At 46.6% G+C, this 25,402-nt stretch overlaps 1 protein-coding gene across 1 annotated transcript in view; it reads left to right on the top strand.

The window, feature by feature from the left end:
- Positions 1-25,402, top strand: part of pard3ba (par-3 family cell polarity regulator beta a) — a 136,603-nt gene that overhangs the window by 20,460 nt on the left and 90,741 nt on the right. Inside the window, exons 3-9 of the mRNA XM_061067263.1 lie at positions 4,226-4,400; positions 11,693-11,799; positions 16,644-16,726; positions 20,962-21,048; positions 21,281-21,406; positions 22,576-23,009; positions 24,942-25,081. Coding sequence (XP_060923246.1) covers positions 4,226-4,400; positions 11,693-11,799; positions 16,644-16,726; positions 20,962-21,048; positions 21,281-21,406; positions 22,576-23,009; positions 24,942-25,081 — 1,152 coding nt within the window. The remainder of the gene's footprint in view (positions 1-4,225; positions 4,401-11,692; positions 11,800-16,643; positions 16,727-20,961; positions 21,049-21,280; positions 21,407-22,575; positions 23,010-24,941; positions 25,082-25,402) is intronic.

Below are 25,402 nucleotides of genomic sequence, written 5' to 3'. Positions count from 1 at the left end.
TGTGTGTGTGTGTGTGTGTGTGTGTGTGTGTGTGTGTGTCCTCACTCTTGTGTTCCGTACAGGACGTGCTGCATTCGTCTAATTAATTCCTTGCGAGTGCATCAATTATTAAAAACACTCAACTGCCCCATCTGTGAGTCGCAACATGTAAACACAATATACTGTTTACAGCAGCTGGGATCATTTCATATCCTCACCATTAAATATTCCAATAAACCGCGATGCATTTAAACACCGCGTCTGATTGGCCGTGGGCTCGTGTGCAGGCGCCGTCGAAGCAATCATACTAATGAGTGAGTTTATTGATCAGAGAATATATAGAACTTTTAAGAGGGAGGTCAAAGGTCAGGCTCGGATACAGCAGAGTCAGTGTTGTGCACAAGGTCACTTCATCAGAACAGAGGGTTTGTGTTGTTGTCTGACGGGTTTACACGTTACACCGCCCGGCAGCTCAGACATAAACATTTAAACATCTACAAATGCAAAGTTCACAATGTGTTATAAACTAGAGCTTGATCAAAATAGATGTTTGGGGCCAATACTGATTCCAATAACAATTTATTGGCCGGTGTACATATGTAATGAAAACGTCAGATTCCTAAGATGTTATCAAACCATTCTGATGATAAAATGCAACTTAGGCTTGCTATTTTACAGTATAACCTTAAACTTTATTGCAAATAACTGTAAATAGAAGGAAATCACAAATACAACCAATTCTAAAATATATGTGGGTTGATTTATTCTTGTCTGTTCGTGAAACACACACACACATTCTATGAAACACACACACATTCGATGAAACACATGGCACATTATTGCAACATTTTATAACTCGATGCTGTAGGCAGTGTGTAGACAATTAGTGTAGACAAGATTACACACAGTGCTTATCGCTGTCTTTGCTTCATGCCTGCTATTGTATATGGTTTACATGTATGTCATGATAATCACTTTGGCTCTGACACACACACACACACTAACACACACACACACACACACCCACACACAGTCCTTCCAGCTAGTCTGGTCACGTTGGATACACACACCGCATGATCATTACATGACAATACGAAAGGTTCGACTATTTGTATTTGGCACAGGTATCGCTGTGTGTTTGCGAACGTGTGTGTGTGTGTGTTTGTGTGTGTGTGTGTTATGGAAATGAGACAAAGGGGTCACATTATTCAGCAGTAGTTGACGTGCAGGCTCCTCGGGTTCATATCAATATCCCCGATCGGACCCAGCATGAAGAATAAGGCAGATTTGTTTCCTGGAATACTAATGCCAGTCAGGAGGGACTGGGAGCAAACCTGCACACTGTGAACCAGTCAAGGTTGTGTTGTTCATCCAGGGCACGGGTCCTGGAGACAACGTGTGTGTTGGTGCAGGATTCGAAGGACGGACTTTCAAACTATTTCTGAAAATTTAATTTTTACTTTTCTCCAATTTGATTCAAGGTAGCGGGATGTTTCATCGTGGTCGTCACATCCGCTTTACCCCCTGGTACGTCTCTGCTGTGACTTCCTGGACACCGAATATATGATAAAGTAACAACGGATCACAATTTGTATTCATTGCCGTTTGCTGCATAACATGAATAAAACTTCAACCATGACTTCGTCCGTGAACGTGATTTGCATCAGGTAGATTTTTGTTTTTTTGAGAGAGACCTAAAGTTACATCCTGTAATTTCACAGTTGTTATGATTGTTGTCTCTTGTGCATGGAACAGCTGATTGAAAGCTAGAACATAAGACATCCAAAAACTAGGGCTGGGCAAGTTAACTCGTTTTAATCGAGTTAACTCAAGTGATGAGTTAACTCGATTGTTTATCCGCCAATTATTTTCTTTTTTCCTGTTCTGCAGCAGTCAGCAACAGACTTTCACAAAATAAAAGCCTGACTTTCACAATAAAACAATAAATAATGAAACCTGAGTTAATGCGAGATAAAATAATTAATCGAGTTAACTCATCACTTGAGTTAACTCGACTAAAACGAGTTAACTTGCCCAGCCCTACCAAAAACTTTATTAGTACCCTTAACCAACAAAAAAAACAATTTCACTCAACCCCTATTGCATCTAGCCCTATTTTGAAATATTTTGTGATCCTGTATTTGCTGTTTTGCAGCTTGTCAGAAAGTGAGTGTTGCACAGAATGGAGTCAGTCACGGTTTGCCCTCAGCACTATCACACGCTGTCAGTCTGTTTCTCACCTCCGTTTGACCCTCATCAGCAGCTGTCTGTTGTCAGCTGTGCTGCGTCTGAATGACCCTGGGTCCATTCATCACGTAACAGTTCCATTTGTTCAGTTAATAGTGTTTTTTTCCCTTTATTTGCCTTAGCTTTGACTTTGAATATTCTGGATGAAATGCAAAGGCCCAGATTAATGGTTATGGCGACCTCATCATCATCATCATCATCGTGGGAAAAACGGTGCCTCGAGAAAGTCAATTTCCTTCTGCAACTTGTTCCCGAATCAAGTGATTTTGTTGATACTTTGCGTTTGATTGAGCGATGATGAGCAGCAGCAGGGCGGCCTTCATCAGCATCACTCGCCCCCCCGCGTGGAAAAAATAAAGTCCCTGAAAAACAAATCATCATCATCATCATCATCACCGCCCTCCCGGTAGAGGAAGTCGCTGTCGGCTCGCCGGCGCATCCACACGATGCTCCGAGACTTCTGCCTTGATTGATGCCGTCAGCGGGTTTGGAGAAAGCGCGACGAGGGAGGGAGGGAGATAAGAAGGGAGAGAGGAAAGCAGATAAAGAAGAGAGAAAGAGCTCGAGATGCATCCATCAAGCGGCGCAATCGGATTGTTTTCCTGGTGTTTGCTCTTTTCTTTTCACTCTCTTCTCTGCCAGCCCCTCGATTCCTCATCTTTTCTTTCGCTCGTTTGCTTTAATCTCCACACGACAAACACACACACACACACACACACACACACACACACACACACACACACACACACACACACACACACACACACACACACACACACACACACACACAGTAGAGGCTTCTCCTTAGCTTAGCATTGGTCAGGTGTCACAGGGATATTGAATCACGGGAGGTTGAGGTGAGAGGCGGCGTCACAGCATGATGGATGATACATATCTTGCCACCTCCTCCGTGCTTATGTTTACACACCTGTACACACACACACACACACACACACACACACACACACACACACACACACACACACACACACACACACACACACACACACACACACACACACACACACACACACACACACACACACACACACACACACACACACACACACACACACACACACACACACACACACACACACACACACACACACACACACACACACACACACACACACACACACACACTCAGCTTCCGAGCTCCTTTCTTGTTAATTTCTTGTCCTCCACTCGTCTCTTGTTTCCTTTTCCATCCCCCTGTTCCATTGCGGTTATTGCTTTTCATTAAGTGGTCATTTCCTTCGCCGGCACCGTCTAATGAGAGCGTCACGCCGCCACGCGCCCATTTATCAAACCACGCACCCGCGACCTGCACGGGCCCGCAGTCGCCACGCACACACACACACACACACACGTCCCCCCCCCCCCTTCGCTCTATCTGCCATCATGTCCCTGTCTCAATTAGGATTGTTTGTCGTTCTCCTGCCCTCCGTCCCCTGTTGATTTGGCCGCCCCCGTCTCTCGGCGCCGCCTCATCGTGGCAGCCATGTCATTGTGTTTGGCAGCTTCTCATTCTCGTGTCAGATTTCATTTGACTGTTAATTTCATACGTACACACCTCGCCGCTGCCTTGCCGGGTGTGTAGGCTCCTCTGAACCGACGCTCGGCCCGGTCGCTGGTCACGTTTCCCTCTTTCGGTCCGGAGGGAAGAAGTTGCCGAAGTTCCCTCTGCACCGCGAGAAGGAGATGAGCTGTGAATCCAGCTTTGTTTGCTTTCCCTACACGCTCACACACACACACGCACATGTGCACACTTGGCAGAGGGAAGCAGGTTGCATCCCCACTGTTTGCTGGATAAATCACATAAAGGCTGCACTGTGATCACGGCACAGTGGAAACGCTGCAGAACCTGGCAGCGCTTATCCGGCTTGCTCATGTGCCAGAAATCACATTGTTTCCACTCTCACACTCACCTTGAGGCAAGCTTCATGTGCATGATCATTTAGAACTCTGTGTGCGTGTGTGTGTGTGTCTCTTCCAGCTGGTCGCCATGTTCGACAGAGTCCAGCACAAGAGGACGGACAGTCCAAGAGAGAACTTGTCCAACTACTCCAGCGACGCCCCCAGCCCCGAGCCGGTCAACTACTACCCCCACCTGATGGAGCAGGAGTCCGGCAGAGGAGAGATCGAGGTCAACGAGGCCGTCCTCAAAGCAAGTACGTCAGATCGGCTCTACGTGTTTCCTCTTCATCTCAAGGAAACAGAATTTATAGCTCACAGATTATACTAAAATGATTATCATCAAATCTCCCTCCGTGTGAATATATGTACAACAAGTTGCGGTTTTAATTGAAAGAGAAGAATCTCTCCAACACCCAAAGAGCAAAGCTCAATCAACACTTTCATATTTTGGTGCGTGTGATAAAATGTGGAGATGGTGAAACAGCATTAGGTGTGTGAGTGTGTGTGAGTGAGTGTGTGTGAGTGTGTGTGAGTCTGTGTGGAACAGCTGTAACCTGAACCTCCTGTGCAAATAGCGATTGTTGCTTGTGACGTCACAGTTGGTGAAAAACAGATGCAGCGCTGACACAGCGTTCTCACTTCATGCTCCTCAGTTAGTTAGGGCCCGAGCACCGAATGGTGAGAGGCCCTGTTGAAACTGTATGGATTTTTATTATTTCCCTTTGGGGGAGTTTTTCAGGGTCTAGACACGCTCAAAAAGTTATGAAACTTTGCAGGAAATTCAAGGTCAACGGATATTTTAGTATTCTGGAGTAATTTGAATTGGGCGTGGCAAAATGGCTCAACAGCGCCCCCTGGAACGCAGCCCCTAGGTTTCCCTCTGACCGATCTTCACAAAAACCTACGTGTATCATGACTAGACAAACAAAAAAGTCTCAAGGGGCATTATGAAAAACGCAACAAGAAGCCCGCCATTTTCTATTTAGTGGCCATTTTGGCCATATTCCACATTTTTACTTTGACGTACTTGTCCCAGGGCTTTCATCAGATCAACTTCAAATTTAGATGAGTGTCATCACAACAAGATGGAGATTATAACTGATTTAGAGATCGATTTTTCATCACACCGTGTGACCGTGGCGTGGCGTCAAAGTTTGATTAAACGCCATCAAAACACGAGGTTCTGTATCTCGGACATATTTGGTTCAATCGAGTCCAAACTAGACATGAGTCCCGGCCTGATGACATCTACACAGAAATCATGACTTAAAATCACAGCGCCCCTGGTGGCTACAGGAAATGTCTTGTTTTTTGCATGTCTTACACTTAGACATTGATAATGAAGACATAAGATTACGGTGACTTTTCATCAAGCGCATTATTATTGGAGCGGCATCAAAGTTCATCAACTCGCCATGACACACAAAATTGCTGTAACTTCCGTGTTCATGGGTCCATCTCCCTCAAACTACATGTGTGTATTAACAGCCCCCCCCCCCCACAGACATTCAGATGGTTTTAAGGAATGGGCCTGGCAAAATAACTGACTAGCGCCCCCTAAAGGGCAGCCCCGGCACTACGATTTGCCGACATCTACAAAAATATATAGGGACATATGTCTTTTCATAAAAAACAAATAAGTCTCCTGGATAGACATCCTAGACCAAACAGGAAGCCCGCCATTTTGACTTTAATGGCTATTTTGGCCATTTTCCACATTTGTACTTTGACAAACTCATAGGGCTTTCATCAGATCAACTTCAACTTCTGGGAATGTGAAGCGTTTATCCTTGCCACAGAGAGGGAAACCGATCCAACGCGGAGACGTGCGCTTGGACATTGTTTGCTATCTCCCCCGACCACAACAGGCTTCAACGTGCGGGTGCTCGGGCCCGCAAGTGCTACAGGGTAGCCCTAGTTGTTCCTGTTTTCACTCTGATACTAATTGTTAAACCCACACTGAAATCAGCCAATACATTCAATCCAGTCACTAGTTCTGATCAGTGTATATAGTTATAGTTTATATTTATTTTCTTCCCATTTTAGTGAGTGTATCTGTCTGACAACATTATAAATGTGTTGTTATTAAGCTCCACGCTGCTCCTCGGTTCCCTCCGGGCACCGTTACGATGATGGACACTGATGTCTCCCCATCTCTGTGACAGGAAGACATCAGTTCAACCAACAGGCCGATAGAAAGGAGGAAGAAAAGGCTGAAGACAAATGAAAAGTTTTGATTTAAAACACTAAAGGTTCAGAATATCTCCGCTGATGTCATCTTTTTCACGGGAATGGTAGAAGTGAAAAGCGAGAGTGTGATGTTTGGGGAGTGAAAACACTGATTTTTGTAGATCTCACGGAACGCATCAAAAACAGAGCAGTTGCTAATTTGAGGAAAAGATGCCAGAAACATAAGAGGAAGCTGATTTTTTTTTAACAGATCATTTTCATCCTGCTGCGCTGCATCGTTCCTCCCTCCGCTCTGTTCCCCATTGGCAACAACCTTTTATTTGTTTTTTAAAAAAGAATTGTATAACCGCCTTGCTTCTGCCTTTGTGTTTTTCGTTATTTTGCTCTTGCTCTTATCCAGAGCCGTGTTAAATGAGAGCAATAGCAGAAAAGCTTAAAAATCCAATTTAACTAAATAATATTCTCCCATACTTCAGGTTTTATCAAGAAGTATCACGGGCTACGTTCAGGCTGCTGGGTCGAGTGGACAAAAATGCAGCTTTGAAACTGAGTCACTTTATTTTGTTTTGCATTCAGGAAATGGAGTGAACAAGTTAGTGGGTCACGGTGCATCTCCAGAGGGAAGCAGCATCACAGAACTAGACAGTCGGAAGTGTAAGGGAGCATCAGGGGAAATCTCTGCTCTGTCTGGGCCCCAGTTGGTTCCGGTTAGAGATACATTTGACTGTAAATGATCTGGAGTATGATTTTTTTTAATATTTTTCAAGCACGTCTTTCTTTTCTATTCTATTTTCTATTGATTTGTTTTTTAATATAAATGATAAAGGAGAAAATAAAAGATGAGGCTAGATGTTAATGAACATGGGTCTGTCTAATCACCCGGCCATTTTGCTTCCTCCATCTGTTGGCTACAGGGACACAGTGTGACACCGCAGACACACACACACACACACACACACACACACACACACACACACACACACACACACCTGCCCTTTGCCATCTTTCTCCATTTTGCCACTTTTGCCCTGCTCCCCATTATCCGTCCCCTCTCCACTCCAGTCGGCCACATCTCGCCCTACTCTACTATTCAGCCTCAACCACCTGCCGTCCCACAGGCTCACCACCCGGCCCCCGGGGGCTCTCACCCATCAACCCCCCCACTCCACTCCCAGCAGATACCTACTCTCTCCCCAGCCTCCCATCCTGCCCTGCTCTCCTAGTCTCTGCATGGCTTCCACCTCTAACTAGATTAGCACCGCAGCCTGTCAGCATGCCCAGGGTCCAGCCGAGCGTGAATGGACTAATTCCAACCCCCCCATCCCTCTCGCACACACCCGTTCCACCCTGTTTTTAACCCAGTGGGACCTCTTCCTGCCCCCCCCCCCCCCATCCCAACCCTCACAAACCCCAGCTCTCTAGCCCTGTTGAACCCTGACTAACTCAGTTATGATGTGACCCTGTGACGCCCCTCAGACAGAGGCAGTCTAATGCAATAAGGCCGCTCTTTTGTAATTCAGACATGCGCACATGCACGCAAGACGACAAAGGAACCGCGGCACACAACTTAAACAACCTAATGCACTCAAAGCCGTCACCCAACAACACTATTCTAGGGAAGGGTGTGTGTTTGTATGTGTAATAACATCAGTCCAAGGAAGCTAGGAGAAAATGAATCCTAAGCTGTTTTCAGACATCCCCTAAAATGTGTATTAACACCGATATATATCCTGAGAATTGTACTTGAGCTCTCATATAACACATGAACTCATTACCAGAATAAATATAACCTGTTCAACTTTCTCACTATTAGAATAATGTGCTGTTAAAAAGTAATAGTTGCAATGAGGGATAATGAGAAGTGTCTACACCACATCCTGCCAGACACGAACCCGCGTTGGAACCAATCACGTGAACTGGGGTAACTGGTGAAATTAGGTTACTTCAAACCACGGGAATGCTTTAATCACACTATTACCTTAATCTGATTATTCACAATAATCTGGTTATAGTGGGCAAGTGGTCCCGTTGAGTGGAGGCAGTCAGGACCAGAGGTAATTCCGTAATCAGTCAGCCATCAAAGTGTTTGTGTGTCAGGTTGGGGCCGCTTGTTTGAACAGGGTGATTGGACTTCACATTGCCCCGGTGGGATGATTACACCCGCATTGATCTGCTGACACACTCACACACAGACACACACAGACACGCACACAGACACACACACACACTTCTAGGAAGAGAGTCCTTATCGCATCATCCCATGAGCAGCCTGAGCCTGAGCTGCTCTATCGATTGCCAGAGAAACAAGACCACCCTGGCCCATGGCACGGACAACACACACAGACATGCACACACTCACAGATATAAATACACACAACAGCACTGTCTCTGTTGGTAATAAATACATACAGGACACACGCAGCATACACGCATGCTTGCACATGCAAACTCACAGGCAAACAAAGGCACACAAACACACCGATTACAGTGTGTACCCAGATACACAAACACACACACACACACACACACACACCCGCAGAGAGTCAGGCAGAAACACGATGCGCCCTTGTGTTTTCATCCTGCCCGGGCAGTGAACTAGCGGCGCAGCAACACTAAACTTCCACAGAAGTGAAAACAAGAGGAAACTCTTAAAATAAACCGCTGTGTTCCCGGAGTTGCATAAGCAGCCTAGTTAGACAGTATCTCAAGAGAGAGAGTGAGGAACATGACTTGGGTGTGTTTCAATGTTTAGCTATTTTTGTCCAGGCATTGATGTGGTCACTAAGATGAGTGTGGTGGGTGGGGTCTATTTGAAAGTTCAGTGTACAGTTACGTTAAATTAACCTAAAACACATCCAGAGCTTGTGTGCCTCCACCTCTTCTCCACCCTTTAGGCAGCAGGCGCCGTGTTCCGATCCTAAAATAAACGAAAACACAATTAACTCGCCCCTTTTCCTGCAGCCCACTCCCTTCGATTGGTATTTCCTCCGCGTCGATCTTGTTTACGACCGTCCAAACGGTGGCTGACCTGTGAGACTTCCAACTGTCGCTCTCATCAATATCCCTAACCCTCGGTGACACGGCTCGACCCCGCGCGGGTCAGAGGTCAAAGCCAGGGACCCCTCAGGTTCCTTCACATGGCCGGGCCCTGGGGCTCTGAGGTCTAAGTGACGGGAGGATTGATGGAGGCGGATTTGACTCGGATGAATAAATGGAAAGGGGGATTTATTGGGCTTGGCCGCTGTGTAACGGACCCTGACTGTGACCATGAAGCGGCCTTGGTCCCCTCGGGAAGATGCATCATTGACATTGTGGTTAATGATTAGTGTGTTTGTCAAACCTTGAGGAGATGTTGCCTTAACCATCTATAAAATCAACTCTGTAGAATTTAGGTTCTAAGTTGAGGTCACGAGAGCTTGGGTCCATTTTGTTCCTGTTTGTTGGGGAAGTTGTTTATAAAGATGGACGACATGCCAGCTCCCAAAAGTGGTGACTGGCTGCACTATAGCTCGTAGATCCCTCCTCCTCCATGTTAACACATCTGTGGAAAGTGTTTCACACGCACACGATGAACAGACGGAGAAAGCAGAGCCCGATGAAAAGCTGAAACGCTGTCTGCTGTTATTTGCTGATGCCTGATCTCAGATTGCGCCTAGAGATGTTTCTGTGTTGAGTCAAAGCACATTTCATTATCGCCAATCATCCTGTTTTTCTGTGTCGTTTCTGTCCCAACGTTTCAACACCAGGTCGGCTCTTTCTAAATAGGCCACGTTGTGTTGATTTCCCCGATACAACAACACGATGCAGACACAAACTGAGCTCTAATTAAAAGAAACACGCATTTTGAAACTTGACAACACACAGATGTGATGGTGAGTCAGCATTGTGTCTTATTTCCTTCACTCTAAGGAGAAGAAGAGACTGACGTTCACGTTAATTAATAGAAATAATAAGTAAAATGTGAACACGGCATCGGATCAATGAGCATGTGGTTTGGTGTGTTTGAGGGAGGAACATCTGTGTGTGTCTGTGTGTGTGTGTGTGAGAAATGTTTGGAATGGCCATTTGTCATCCGTCTATAATCACACACACACTCTTTATGTGCGCACACACACACCGTGACCCCTGCCAGCTCCCTCTCTCCCACTTGCTCTCCTCCTCTGCTCTCTCTATTCCGACCACGTTAGACCAGGACCCCGTCGCTGACCCTCCAAAGAGAGATTGATTACAGGAAAGAGAATTTTTGTTTGTCTTTCCTTGCTGTGTCTCAAGGCTTTCTCCCTCCCTCTCTCTCTTTCTCTGTCGCTATCTCTCCGTTTTCTCCTTCTCTTTTTCTATGTCTCACACTCTCCCTTTCCCCCCCTCCTCTCCCCTGTCTTTATTTTCTACTCTGTCGAGTTGAATCTGAAAACAGCCCCGCCATGGGTTTTTGCTTCCACAAATACCAGGCTGCTCCCTGCAGGGTGGATATTAAAAGGAAGAAAGCGGCACAAAGGTCCAAATTAGATTCTTTTGAGTCGGTTTAATTTTGGATTTAGACCTGCCCATGTTACCTCTCCCTCTCCAAACAATTTGTGAGTACGTGTGTGTGTCTGTAAATCTGAGGGAACAGCTGGCCATATGAAAAGTGTACCCTGTGGTTGGGTGTGGGGTTTGGGCGTTTTGATGTAAGGGATGGGGGTGGGTGGTGGTCCTCCCTGTGGGTGAGTCATTCTAAAGTACAGTGGGTTTACAGGGACTGGAAGCTAAATTCATCTCATCTCACTTACAGTATTTGGAGTTATCCACAAAATGTCGAATCACGAGTCAGTTATTCCATCTTTTTCCTTTTTGTTTTCCTTTCTGAAAGTTTATTTTCAGGTGTCAGAAAAGATCTCGCATTTCCCTGCCTTCCGTGCTCTGGTGTGAGTTGCCAGCCGAGCGTGCAGAGAGCCTCGGGGGGGCGTCTGGCCCTCTGAGCTTCCCTGATGCTCATTTCATCGAGATGACCAGCTGTGAAAAGTTGCCAAAAGATGTCGGTTCCCTTCGGCGCTGTAAGGATTCTATAACCGAGGCCGAAACTGGGATATAAAATTCCACAATCCATCCATCCTCTCATTATCTTATTATCTTCCCTCTCTGACATTGGACGAGAGGAGAAGTACTTCCTGGACAGGTCGCCAGCGTATCACAATATACACCCACATTAAGCCTAACCCCAATCTGCATGTAATTGAACTGTTGGACAAGGCCGGACCCATAGAATACTAACTGAGTTTGGAGAAAATATCAAATATGACGTGATTTCTTTTCACTCACCTGCATTTTCCATCCCCTCTGTCTCTCCACCTCTCCCCTCTCCCCTCTCTCCTCTCAGATACTCCTCTGATGGTGAGGAGCAGCAGCGACTCGGCTCTGGCTCCATCTTACGAGAGGAGGGACACGCCCTCACCTGTGGGCCAGCGTAACGGATCTCCTGACCAGGTGAGCATACTGGCATCAAACTATAGGAGGAAGGGCATCATGTAATATTTTTTTATTGAAACTAATCTGCGCTATTGGTTGGAAGCAGATATAAAATGCCAGTAATGCACATTTTATCAAAGTATTTTTATTGATATCCTCCTTATTTTATTGATTTTTAAGGGAAATGAAAACAGCGACGACAGCTCAAACTAGTTCAATTTTCAGTGGACCAGAGTCGAAAACTGTAAACAAAATGTAACATCCCAGTTCCCTGTTAGGTCCGTGGCGTGCGCACCAGTCCCTCACTGACGACAAAGAGAGAAAGCCAATGAATATTCCTCTTGCAGTCCAGCTCCGAGCCTCGGGCGGTGCTTTGAAAGGGTCGGCTTTTCAAGTGCTCTCCCTCTTTTCCAAACAGGCCGCCACTCAGAGGAACCTTGTCTGCTGCCTTTTCTTGTGCGTGTGTTGGTGATTGTGCGTCTGTCAGTGTGTGTGCGAGGGAAGCTCACATAAGTGGAAGGAGAGAGAAGGAGTCCCCTTGTTTACCCCTGCCGTGTCCGACACAGTGGTGACTAAGCAGAATCCGGGCGTCAGCAGGCGGCGAGTTAACATATTTTCTGTCCCCAAAACAACGTCAGTCCTCGTACCCTTCAAACCGAAGAGCCTTTACAACAAAAAGCTCCATCCCTCAGCTGCCCGACACATGAAGCCTTTCAAAATAAAACCCTACACTTCTTTAAAGGGACTCTTACCTTTGTTGCATTTGAGAATTACAGCACATTCAAATCATCCCGCCTTCCTCCAATGCCCCACCCCCTCGTTCCCATCCGCGGTGTTTTTTTGAAGAAACTTTATTTACAAGCAGACTTAAAACCTACTGGCTCCGCGCACGCACGTGAGTTTTTGTTTACCAAAGCAATGGATTCGGTAAGTTATATACATTTACATTCAGATGCCTTGATGACACGGGCCCGAATGCGCCACAAGAAGCAGACGGAAAACCTGCATGTCCATGCAGCAAACAGACAGGTCTGTCGGCCAATAAGGTCCTTCGGTCCGAAGAATTTTATTGGTTGAAGTTTTCACTAAATATTATGAGAGTGAAATAATTGTTTGTTTTTACTCCTGGTGGGTCTGTCTTGCATTTTAGAGTGTCATTACCTTATTAATACCAATTTAACCTTATCCAAAAAAAGTGTAAAAATGCAACAAAGGTAAGAGTCCCTTTAACTGTTTCAATCAGAGTTTAGCCTGTGAGGGATCCGTGTTTGTCTACAAGTACAGTAGTGCTTTGATTAAGAGTGTAGGGATGCAGAACCAAGGATCTTTGGAACCCGGTCATGTGTGAGTTAATGAACATGTGTGTGTGTGTCTGTGTGTGTGTGTGTAAATGGCGAAGAGGCCGTCACAGCTCACAGCCATATCGAGTCCAAGCCCTGATGGACTTCCAGGGATCAATACGCTATCACTTCGTCCTCACTCATTCACTGTACCTCTCCTCGGCAGACCTCCACTCTCTCACTCGCGCAAAACACACACTTGAACCCTTCAGACTAACGCGTGCACACACACTCCAGCCCCCTCTTTGTCTTGGAGGAGGTATTGAAAGCTAGATAAAGTCTAATTAAGGTTGATAGAGTGATAAATATGCGGTCGGCCCCTCGAATTGATTTTACCGGCTGCGATGTTGAAGGCCAAGGTTGGCCCACTTCTCCTCCGTCTTTGATTCCCGTGCAGTCGGCGCACATCGCACTCTCGGTCGTCTTTATCAGAAGAGTTAGTGAAATTGGCAAAAGACTGAGCGCTGCTAAAACACGCAGTCGGGCCTTTAATTGATTCCTACTTCCTGCCATGATCAAAGCTAATAAATGAGACGTTTAATGTGGCCCGTTAACAGCGGCGCGGAAAGAGAGATTTCACCGCCATCGCTTTTCCCTTTTTTCAGTCCCTGTTAGGTTTCTTCTCCGTCTCTTTCCCTCCCGATGCCCTCCCACGGGTTTTGGCCGGTTTTCAGCACCTCGAGGTGCGGTGACGCAACACATGTTAACGCAGCAGGAAGTGGGGACTTTCATATGTTTCATTCAGCCGCGATGCGAGAAGCCGACACTCTAACTATCTGAACTTAATCCTGCTGCTTTTCTGTGCCTGGCTGCAGTGTGTGTTCTCCATGCTGGCAGTTGGATATACCTGTGTGTGTCCCTGGAGGATAGCATGTGTGTAAGATTGTGTTTTCTCAGTCAGGTGATGGATATGACTAAGGTCAGGTCGCACTGGCTCACAGTCTGAAGCTGTGATCTTGCAGTGTATATACATACACACACACACACACACACACACACACACACTATTCCTCAAGCGCCTGACATGAAGCAGATGACTACAGCACTCAGGAAGTGCACAAAAGAAACACACACCTCATTACTCATCCATCTGACAACAACCACACATACAGAAATGCGTTCACACACACACACACACACACACACCTCATCTCTCATGTGCCTGCACACCACCCTGTCACTCACACATACCTCAGTACTAATGGCGCCTGAAGTGCACACAAAAAACAGTGTGCAACACAGTCACCAGACAACCTGTTAGTTGTGCTGAGACAGGTTTCACAAATTATTCCAGCGTTCATCCCAGGAACAGAAACACATTTTAATCTCTCAGTGACGGACATAGATCAAAACAAAACAAACCGTGATTTCTGCGGACGATTCGGATGGAAACTGTCAAAAATCTGGATTCCTGTTTGATATTTACAGTATAATATGTAGGTTAAGTTGAAACACTGCAGTGAAAGTGTTGAAAGGAGCTGAAGTACATGCCCTAAGTGTCGGTTGACGTGAGAGCACAGATGATAATTAAAGTGTCAGTTGAAGTGGTAGTGCCAGAATAATACCTGCGATTTAGTACTTTAGTGTATACAGCCACATGTTCCTATACAGTACTGTGATATAGATTTCATCCTTTCATTTAAACTTAACCTCAAATAATAAAGAGGCAGGATTATAAATCTATTGCCAGCTGTTTGTACTTTTCAGGAAGAACCATGCATTTAAAAAATATTGAATCTTTTATTTTATAGAAAATAAACATGTCAAAGCAAATACACTTAAATCCACACAAAATATACTACTACTACTACTACTACTTATAACGGTAATATATGTCTATATATAGATAACATAAATAATGAATACCTAAGGAAAACAAATGCACTTGACTACAGCCCGTCTGGCAGGTTTTTAAATTATATATAAGTCCTGTTAGGACACAGACAACAGACAATAATAACACATTTATACATACAATGCTACGAATGCATTTACTGCATCTGATCCTTCGAGGGTTAAAGACGTATAAGCAGCATTACGACTAACTGGAAGGGACGGGGGGGCACAAATCTTTCTTCTTAGTGTGTTGAGATGCGAGCGGGGGAAGCTGATTGGCCGAGCACAGCGGGGCTTCCTACGAGGCGAGCTGCTGTTTTTATGTCGACAAAAGGACTTCTCTCAATCAGGGATTAGATCCACACCGGGCATTATGGCGTTATCCCTTTTAATGGCTGTTTATATACATCCGCATATTCCACATTTTACATAATACATGTACTATACTTACTGTGAAGCAGACGCACAAGGGTTGTTATGTTATTGCACCACGTGTGTGTGTGTGTTGGTACATTTCAGCTCCATGACACAATTCCAGTAAAAGTCCATGTACAGTGTGTTTTTGATGCTTGTGTACACGTGTTCCTGCCAAGCTTGTGTTCCCAAAGGCTGTCAGTACCTCGTCCTGGGATGGAGTGTGTGTGTGTACTGCAGGAGGAGAAGAGTGTGTTGCATGCATGTGTCTGTGTGTGTGTGTGTGTTGGTTAATGGCGTTGCGGGAAGATGCACAGCAACAATGGATCCTCCAGCTCATCCTTCTGCCCCCGCACACACATGCTCTCTATTGTGGGGTAATCTCACACTGCCCAGATAAGTGGGTCACTGTTTGTGCAGGCTGCATGTGTGTGTGTGTGTGTGTGTGTGTGTGTGTGTGTGTGTGTGTGTGTGTGTGTGTGTGTGTGTGTGTGTGTGTGTGTGTGTGTTCATGGACACACATTTTTCTTTATGTTTGCAGCTCTTCAGAGTCAATTCGTGGAGGTAATATTTGCAGGAAATGTATGCGTTTGGGGGGGGTGGTCCGCGTCCTCCAAAGCATATATTTACCCCGTGTGCGACAGAGGGTCCACCGGGGACTTGGGTGTGGTGGTGGTGGGGGGGGGGGGGGTTGCTAAGGAGCGGGCTGGTGGGCGGGGAGCGTTTTAGCCATTAGTACTGGTGACACAATGAAAGTGACAAGGCAGAAGGACCTAATTGCACCCGTCTTGTTTCTAGCGATTTGGGGCAATTTCCCTCGGCCGCCCCTCGCTCGCCCGAGCGTCTCTCTCTAACGCTTTGACGCTGTCGCTCCTTGTCGTCTTTTCCTCTCTTCTCTCGTCCTTGTTTGTTTGGCCCCGGGTTGTTGTTGATTTTTTTTTTTTGTGCCGACTTAAAAATAGAGCCTTGCCTGACACGGGGCAGGGGATGGAGAGAGGGGGAGGGAGAGGTAGATAGATTGAAAAAAATACATAGACCCAGAGAGAGAGAGGGAAGGGACAGTGGCGCGTGGTAGGAGGAGAAGCGTCCGGCGTTCGTTCCCTTTCTGCGAACGTGATGGATGGTGTCGTTAGTTTGTTTTGCTAATAGGCAGCGGGCCTCCTCCTGTTAACTGACGGGCCGCGGTGCGTTGAGTGTGTGTGTGTGAACGTGGGAAAGTATCAATTCATCACCAACGCTCGATGACTCGTGTTTCTTCTTTTGTTTTTACAGGAAATCAACCATGTGCTGAAAGGAGTGTTGGAGCGGCTGCACACAGACGTCCCACCTGCCAAGATGAGCAAGGCTAACTTCAGGTAAGAGTGTGCAGGTGTGTGTGTCTGTGTGTGTGTGTGTGTGTTTGTTGATGTGAATGCAGCAGCAGACAGCTCATAGTCTGGTGCAGTGATGGAGACTAGGATTAACTCCAGTCTTTATGTGACAGTCTGACACTGTCACTGGATTAAACACAGTGTGTGTGTGTGTGTTAGATTGTGTCTCTTTGTACCACAGATTTCATGATAACACAAAATGCTTTCGGTAAGACAAGGGGACTAAAGCAGAGTAAGTTAAATTAATAATAAGATGATGAAATTAATTGAACATTTAAAAACACGGCAGTGGATTTTGAAAGATCTAAAATTAGTTCAGTTTACAACAGGAGCTAGTGAGCATCCACGTTTGTAGTCCAGTGTGGAAAAGGCAAGGTTAGGTTTAGAAGATCCAAAATTAAATTTCTTGCTCAGAATTGAGATCAGGATTCTCTCCCATTATCAGCAGCGTTTCTTGCAGCTTTCTTTCACTCGCTCTAAATTAAAAATGCAGCCGAATCATTGTCAATTAGAAATTAGACCGTTTGTATATAGCAAACAATTGTCATTATCTATTAATATATTGATTTTCATTTATTATTCAAACTGTCAGTCTAAATATGACTCATCCTTATCAGTAAATAACACCTCTTTGTATTTAACATCATGGTTTATCCACCAACAGTCAGATATGAGGAGGTTCAGTGACAGTCTCCAGCTGTGAGGGCAGACGAGGGGACTGTGGAAGCTTATGATGTAATTGATTGACATCTAAGGTGTTGACCCTGGACTCTGATTGCATGAGGCAGGTTGACTTTACCTGTCACACCCCACAGAGGAACTGTGATTGGTTGTGTTGTTAAAAGCTCAAGGACCCTCACAGATTTCACTCATTAGCTGGATTAACGTCCTGGAACTAATGATCATAGTCTGTGTGCATTTTGGATTTGGATTTTTCTAGATTAAATGCAATAGTTTGTGTTAAAGGCTGAATGTGTAAAGCTGCAGTTGTGCTTAACGGATTGACAACTGGCATTTCTATGCTCGGAATGAGGCGCTGTGATTTGCTGAAGTCATTTCGTAAATGATAGGTGTCGCCGCGGGAGAAAGACGCAGAAGAAGAAGAGCAAATGCAAACAGAATTGTGTTTGACACATACATGTTTCCTCCAGGAGCTCGGCCTTCTTTGCCTTGACAAACAATCCACCGAGGTTTTCCCACAGTTTCCTGCAGAAAGCCTTGTCTCTACCACCAGCCTCTGCAGCCTGCCTCCAGGAGCCATCTGAGAATGTAGGGATGGACCTATTCACAGACTCTTTGTTGTGTTAGACGTGCACGCCAAGTCGGGAGTTGTGCGACCATCTGTAACCACACCCGGCGCCGGCTGATATTATCTAGTATCTGGCAGGTTGCAGGACGGGAACAGTGAGAATAAACGATGCGTGAGAATTAGCCAACTGTCAAATTCATACTCCAAAGAAATAGGGTGCCGCGTCTTCTCAGAAAGTTTGGTCCTTCAACCCGAGCATAAGAAACAAGGAGCAATGACAGGTCGAGGGACTAGATAGAGAGAGACATAACGGCAATTACTGAGTTTGAGGAAAGAGCGGTGGAATGTCGCTTAGTGAGGACAGCTGCTACACAAGTTTATATACATTAAATATATATACATGGTTGACATTAAAACTGTTACTCTTATTATATAAGAATCTTTAAGAGGCATATAAATGGGAACATTACTCTAGGGCTGTAGAAAAGGTTGATTTATGTTTCTAAAATGTCAAGAAATAGTTAAATAAACATCCAGAAACTCATATTTGTTCATAATTAGTTTCCTACTAAGTCAACAGATAAATCACTACAACTATGTTGGGAGAGCTTTGTTATTTATTGAACCAGTGAGCTCAAAATCAAACCTGACCGCTTCTTTGTGTAGCAGGAGCATCAGATAGAAATCAATTCTGTGAAAGCTACACTCACTTGTTGAGTGTGTGTGTGTGTGTGTGTGTGTGTGTGTGTGTGCGCACGGGCGAATGAGGCGACTCCATGTGGGCGTGCACAGGGCACCTCACCATGGCAACCCGGTCTCCACCTCTCCTCCACCTCTGTTTTTGGGGCGCGCCACTCGCACACCTCCGGGACGACGGGGGAGTTCTATCTCCATTTCTCCCTGCTGTCAGTCACGCGGTCGCCATGGCAACAGCCAACCCCGTCCATCACAACCCTTCACCTGTCTCGTCCCGCGAGCCCGTGACAAGAGTACAGATAATTCCGTGACATCCTCTGCCGCCAGCAGCTCCCGAACCCCCCCGCCCGCCCCCCCCCCAAAACGTGCTCTTTTTCAGAAATAACTCGGGAGAAGTCTCGGCTTTCGAGTGACAGATGGTGATTTTTCAGAGTTCTTACACCACAGCAGTGTCTTGACAGCGCCGCGATACAATAGAGTGCACGGCCCTCACAGATAGTTTGCCATGGTAACAGATGGCCGGCGGTTGAGGAAGCCACGGCGAGCGGCCGAGCGAGCTGCGAGTCCCGGGCCACGACTTTGTTAGGCACGCCGCCGCCGCCGCTGCAGAGGAAGTCGACCCAAAAGTGGGAGCTCCATCTGTCTCAGTCCTCGTTTACTCTTTGCTCCCAGAGGAACGAGTGTTTGTTTGTGTTGGTGTCAGTGGGACGCTGGATCGGGGGAGCCAAGCTATTCTGCATATTAGCGTGCTGCGCTAACAAGCCGCCGCCGCCTGTGATGAGCTTGTTTGTGTCGCCATTTGTTTTTTTTCTACAAATGCAAATGGGCTGAGTGTGTGTGTGTGTGTGTGTGTGTTTGTATGTGCCACACACACACACACTGCGGAATATACATCATTCAGGACTAGCTGGGTGTGTGTGTGTGTGTGTCTTTGTTGTTCTGACTTGATTGTTTTTCATCAACGAAAGTAAATTCAAAGAGTGTGTGTGTGTGTTGTGCACGTGTGCAATTTAGATGTAACTGTGTCCCTTAATAGATGTAAATCTGATGCATGTGTGTATCTGTGAATTCAATTTGGAGGAATGTGACTGATGGTGTTGTGAGCGTGCAATAGATGCAGCAATAACAATGCAAATTGGGCGTGTGTGTGCATAAGTGTGTGTGTGTTTGTGTGTGTGTACAGTATGTGTGTGTGACCCTGGCAGAGGTTAACAAGAGCAGGGTGACAGAGACAGAGGAGTGTGTTATAATGATCCCAGCCAGACCTTGGACTCGTGTACGTGAAGGAAACACACTTCACTGCTCTTGTTCTCACACTTGTTCACTTTGTTTTTCCCGACACACACGTCTCATCACTTTATAAAAGCCTTGAATTAAAACTGGAAAGGAGAAATAAGCAGCGGACGGTGATACAGAGGATTTTTCAGACGGGATTTTAAAACTGACACTGGCCTGATTATCCTCCAGCGTGCAGCAGGTTTTAGTTTGATCCGTCTCCGGGTTTATTCTGCAGCTGCCGACCATCTCTTTAAGTGAGCTGTCATACCGTCCACCTGCAGTCTATCCTACATATAAGGATTGTCGTCTCCTATGATCTTCTCCAATGCTCCCATTATGCAGGTCCCCTCTCTTTTTCCATCCCATATCAAAAGCGTGTGGTCCTTGTTTATCTGCCGTTGAAAGCCACAGTTCAGGCCCAGGCAGAGATTATTAGAGGAGCTCATTCTACTTCATCTCTATCTGCTGCTCTATCTGTCCGTCTCCTTTATCTCCGGCTCTCTCTTCTTTTGTCCACAGGCTAGATTGGGTGGTCGAGACGCAGGTAGATAAAGGGCGAAGAAGCCACCTGTGACACACACACACACACACACACACACACACACACACACACACACACACACACACACACACACACACACACACACACACACACACACACACACACACACACACACGCACACACGCACACACACACGCACACACACACACACATTGTTCTGATGTTAGATATAACTATCTGAAACCTCATTTGGATGCCTGTCTATGCAGCCTGGAGTCAAATGCAAATGTTTTGAGCTTGCACATAGAAAGCTTGTGAGTGAGTCTGTGTGTGTGTGTGAGTGTGTGTGTGTGTGTGCAGCTGTGTGTTCCCGAATCACTGTTTTTATGATTGTCTGCACAACTTGAACGCGCCTCCTCATTTTTCCGTGTCTTTAAATTTTGTCCCCGGGTGTTTATTTCTCAGTGGGTGAGTTTTTCCTGTTTTTGTCGACAGCACCCTGACGAGGACGGTGGAGATTGCCGGTGACCAGGGGCCCCTGGGTATCCACGTGATCCCATACTGCTCCTCACTCAGTGGACGGTAAACACCACACACACGCACACACACACACACACACACACACACGGGCACATATACCTGAACACTCACCTCCCACCACTTGTAATCAGTCAGACATTCATAAGGAAAAGCAGATCGCAATGTTGATTTGTAGAAATGCATAATAATCTCAAGTGTTGGCGTGTAATCACAAACGTGTTAACCTGAAATCATATTCTCTCTTCGCTGTGTGTGTGTGTGTGTGTGTTGCAAGGACCCTGGGCCTTCACATTAAAGGCATCGAGGAAAAAAGCCTCTCCAAGCGAGAGAACATCTTCCGAGACGACGAGTGCATCGTCCAAATCAACAACACGCCACTCGAGGACAAGACCTTCGCACAGTAAGGACGCTGGGGGGGGGGAGGAGCTGGATGCTGATGTGTTCTGTGTCTCTGTCTGCTTCAAACACTAAGCTGAAGCCTTTGGAATCAATTATTGAATCTACACCTCTCTAAAGATTCATCGTTTTAAAGGCAATTAGGGGATTTTCTTCTTTTGAATATGCAAACAAAGAAGAGTTTTAGGGGGTGTAGTAATCTTCTGGGTGTTTAATGTAAACATGAATCTTTTCGGCATTTTTTATTCTTTAAATTAAACTTGTTTATATTCACGCATATCGGCAAACATACACTCTAATACCAGTATATCTCTGAAAGGCTCATGTGTTGGCAGATACACAGATGAAGTGGTTCAGGCTCTAATCCAAACAGATTCAAGAGGATGACTTCTGCAATCGATTTCGTCCCATTCTCGTTTTTCACTCACTCTCTCGACTGGATTGATTTACGGTCCATCTGTCCACGGTGCAGAGGGAAAACGAGTAATAAGTTGATATCGAAACACAGCCCTCGAAACGAGTCCTTGTTTAAGCGACAGTGATGCGATTGCGAGCGAAAAGCCTCAAAAGCAGGAAAACAACATCTTCGCTCTTTGTTTACGTGTTTGTGTGTCTGCTCCCACTCGTCCTCCGGATCCCTCACCTGTCACTCAAACTAGTTTCCTCCGTCAGACAAAGATAAATCTTTCCTCATTCACCGCCTGTCGTATCTCTCCACCACATCTACCCTCCTCTCTATCTCTCTTTAAATTTTTTTACATCTTTCAGGCTAACCTGTCCTCCTCCTCTTCCTCCTGCTTTACTTCCTCTCCGGTCCATTTAACTGCGTCCCGCTGTGTTAACTGTGTTGTGTTGATGTTGCGCTGCTGGTAGACTTCTGCTATAAAGTCCTCCTCCATCTGACGTGGGACCGCCGTGTCCCACGCCAGCTGGAGGAGTCCAAATCCAAATTGAAACCGAGCTCCATTAACTGCGCACAAGCCTCATTCACTCTGCTCGTTCTCCGCTTTCCAATCGTCTGCTCTCCTTCTGTGTTCTGCTTCACTTTCTCCAGCTCTTTTTACAGTTTTGTAGTGTTCCCAAATTTTATATGTCCCACTCTGAGTTTGTCTGTGACTAGAAAACACATTCCCAATGCCAAAAAATGTAAATATTTCTATTCTCTTCCCCCAGGGCACAGGAAGTGTTCCGCCAGGCCATGGGCACGACCTCCGTACGCCTGGAGGTCGTCCCCGTCCCCAACAAGCTGCGCTACGAGAAGAGCCTCATCGGGCAGCTCTTCACCGGCGACGCCAAAGACCTCTCCGCAAAGACAAAGAGTCCCATGCTGCTCCGCGCCAAAACGGACCCGCCGCCCGAGCCCAAGCCACATTCCAAACCCAACAGTAATGTAGAAGTGAGGCGGCCGGACCCGCGTGCCAAGACCCCGGAGCCACCTGCGGCGTACGCACAAGCAGAGGAGCGCCTTTCCAGTAATGGCTCCTCCCCCACGCCTTCAGTCAGGACAGCGAGCTCCTCCCCGGCGTCCAGGAGCCCCGTCCCCCCCGGCCTGCCGAACCTGAGCGGCAAGAAGGGCGGCAAGCGGATAAAGATCGACCTGAAGAAAGGTAAACAAGCAGCTGAATCCCACCTCCTCTGCTTGTATTTGCAGGAACCTCGATTTCACAGCTTCACTGCACGGACTCTGTCGCCAAATAACGCCGAAAGCCAAGATGGCAGCGCCCACATCCAGGATGTTCACTGAGAGGAAGTGATGACTCATCATCCAACTCCATGTACAGTTTATGTAGAGACCAAAAAATCGACATACGGTCTGATTCCATTGCATTTGTCGTTAAAAACTGCACTTTCTCTTATTCCTCTCATGTCCTCTGTTGTCATGAAGCACAAATGATCCACATGCTCTTTTTTTTAGCTGCTTAGTTCTAGTTTTATCCTCCGGTGTCAAACGCCGCCACCAGCAGTGATTGATTTGTGTAATTCCGTCTTTTCCTTCCAAGGAAACGCTCCGGATCAGCGAGCACAAACGTTGTCTGCAGCGAAAATAACTTTCCGCCCTCGAAACATTTTCTTTCTTCCTTTATAATCTCGTGGGATAACCACACGCGACATGTGCTTGTTTGGCTTTTAGCTCTTAACCCCGACTGAATCAGTCCGTCTTCCCCCCCGCCGCCTTATCTCTGATCCCCCTAAAACACATCAGTGCTGCGACGCCCGTGTGTCGATAACACGGGAATAGGTTCTTGTGACTGCGAATGGGTTCTGTTCCAGCAACCTGTGGGATTAAGGGCCAGTGAAAGGATGACAGTAATTGGGCGACACACACGTAGACACACACACACACACACAAACACACACTAGGTCCAGGTGAGAAAGGAAGTAGATCCCCTGATGAAAGCGGAGAAGAAATTGGGCTCCAGCTCAAAGCTCCATTCACGGCTTTTTTTTTCTCTCCGGCACCTTTTCTTCTCCTTCTCCTCCATCCTTCTTTTGTTTGATTTATTCCCACCCGTCCGCCCCCCCCCCCCTCCTCCCTCTGTCCTTTCACCTGATGCAAGATCAGAGCAGAGGATATTATGGGGTTTCTCTAGCACCCTCTCCCTTGGCAACAGGCTCTTTTCTCCCCGTGATTGACAGGCGGTGAGGTTTAGGTGCGCTAATGTAGGGCAGGCAGAGGCTTAGCTCGGAGACCAGATAGCATCGCTCGCCGCCTTTAGTATGCCACGCCGGCTTTGCTCTCTCTCTACACACACAGACACACACAGACACACACACACAGACACACACACACACACAGCGTGGCACATTTCACTCATGGCTTGGGGCTTGTGAGGCCGTGAAAAAGGGAGAGGTTGGAGGCTCTGGGGGTTGATGGCTCTGTGTGTGTGTGTGTGGGGCCTCAAAAATGCACACACACGCACACTTACAGACACACACACACACACACGCACACTTACACACACACACTTGTAAATGTATACACAGAGATAAACGTAGGATCACACGCACAAGAAAAATCTTTGTGGAAATCACGTCGCCTCCCCCGGGGAGGGCGGCTCGAGAAGGGAATAATATCTCAGGTTCTTCTTTCTCTCATTCTCTCTCACTCTCTCTCTCTCTGTGCCACCCGCTCCACCCTCCTACCATCTTCTCCCTCCACCTCCCTTCATCAGCCACCGTTCGACCTGCTCACACGTGAAATTAAAGGCAGAGTCTGTCTAATCCGGCCCCCTCTCCGGGCTGCTCCGAGGCTGAGCCAGGCAGCTAACCCCCCAGAGGAAAACAGGCACTTAAACAGCAGCTAATGTGGAGGACGAAACCGCAGACTGGTTTCAGTTGGACGCGAGAGGAGGAGAAAGGGAAAAGTCTGCGGCGGGCGGAGAGACAGAGAGAATAAAAGTGACAGTATAAGGAGACGAGGGGGAAAATTCAATTAAAAAGAAATGAAAAAGTCATAAATTACATAATTAAGTCTCGTCTGCAGGGGGGATTGATGTCTCTAATGCACACGGTGACGCAGGCTGCTTTCCTTCCTGCAGGCACGGAGGGTCTGGGCTTCACCGTGGTGACCCGGGACTCCTCGGTCCACGGGCCGGGGCCGATCCTGGTGAAGAACATCCTGTCCAGGGGCGCGGCCGTTAAAGATGGCCGCCTGCAGCCCGGAGACCGCATCCTGGAGGTAAGAGACGGACCTCAACCTGGTGATACCCCACGAAGTAGAACCACAACAGGTAGTGGGGATGGTCATCATTTGAAGTTGAGTGGCACCCCTGCTGGTTGAACTGAGTAACTGCACTTAACCAAGCAAATATCCAAATGAAATTCCGTTTCGACACGTCAACCAAATTTTTAAACATATGCAAGTAAAGTATGCAAATATTAGATATGGAAATATCAGGTTTGGATCGAACTGTGTTTAAACACCAGTGCTACAATAATAAAAAGTTCCTTATCGCAAGTGGTCTCATATAATGACAATAGCTTCGGTTTTGTTTTACTC

The sequence above is a fragment of the Limanda limanda genome, chromosome 23 (genome assembly GCF_963576545.1).
Source record: "Limanda limanda chromosome 23, fLimLim1.1, whole genome shotgun sequence".
Lineage (NCBI taxonomy): Eukaryota > Metazoa > Chordata > Actinopteri > Pleuronectiformes > Pleuronectidae > Limanda > Limanda limanda.
The sequence above is the reverse complement of the archived record's forward strand: the minus strand, read 5'-3'. Positions and strand labels throughout refer to the sequence as shown.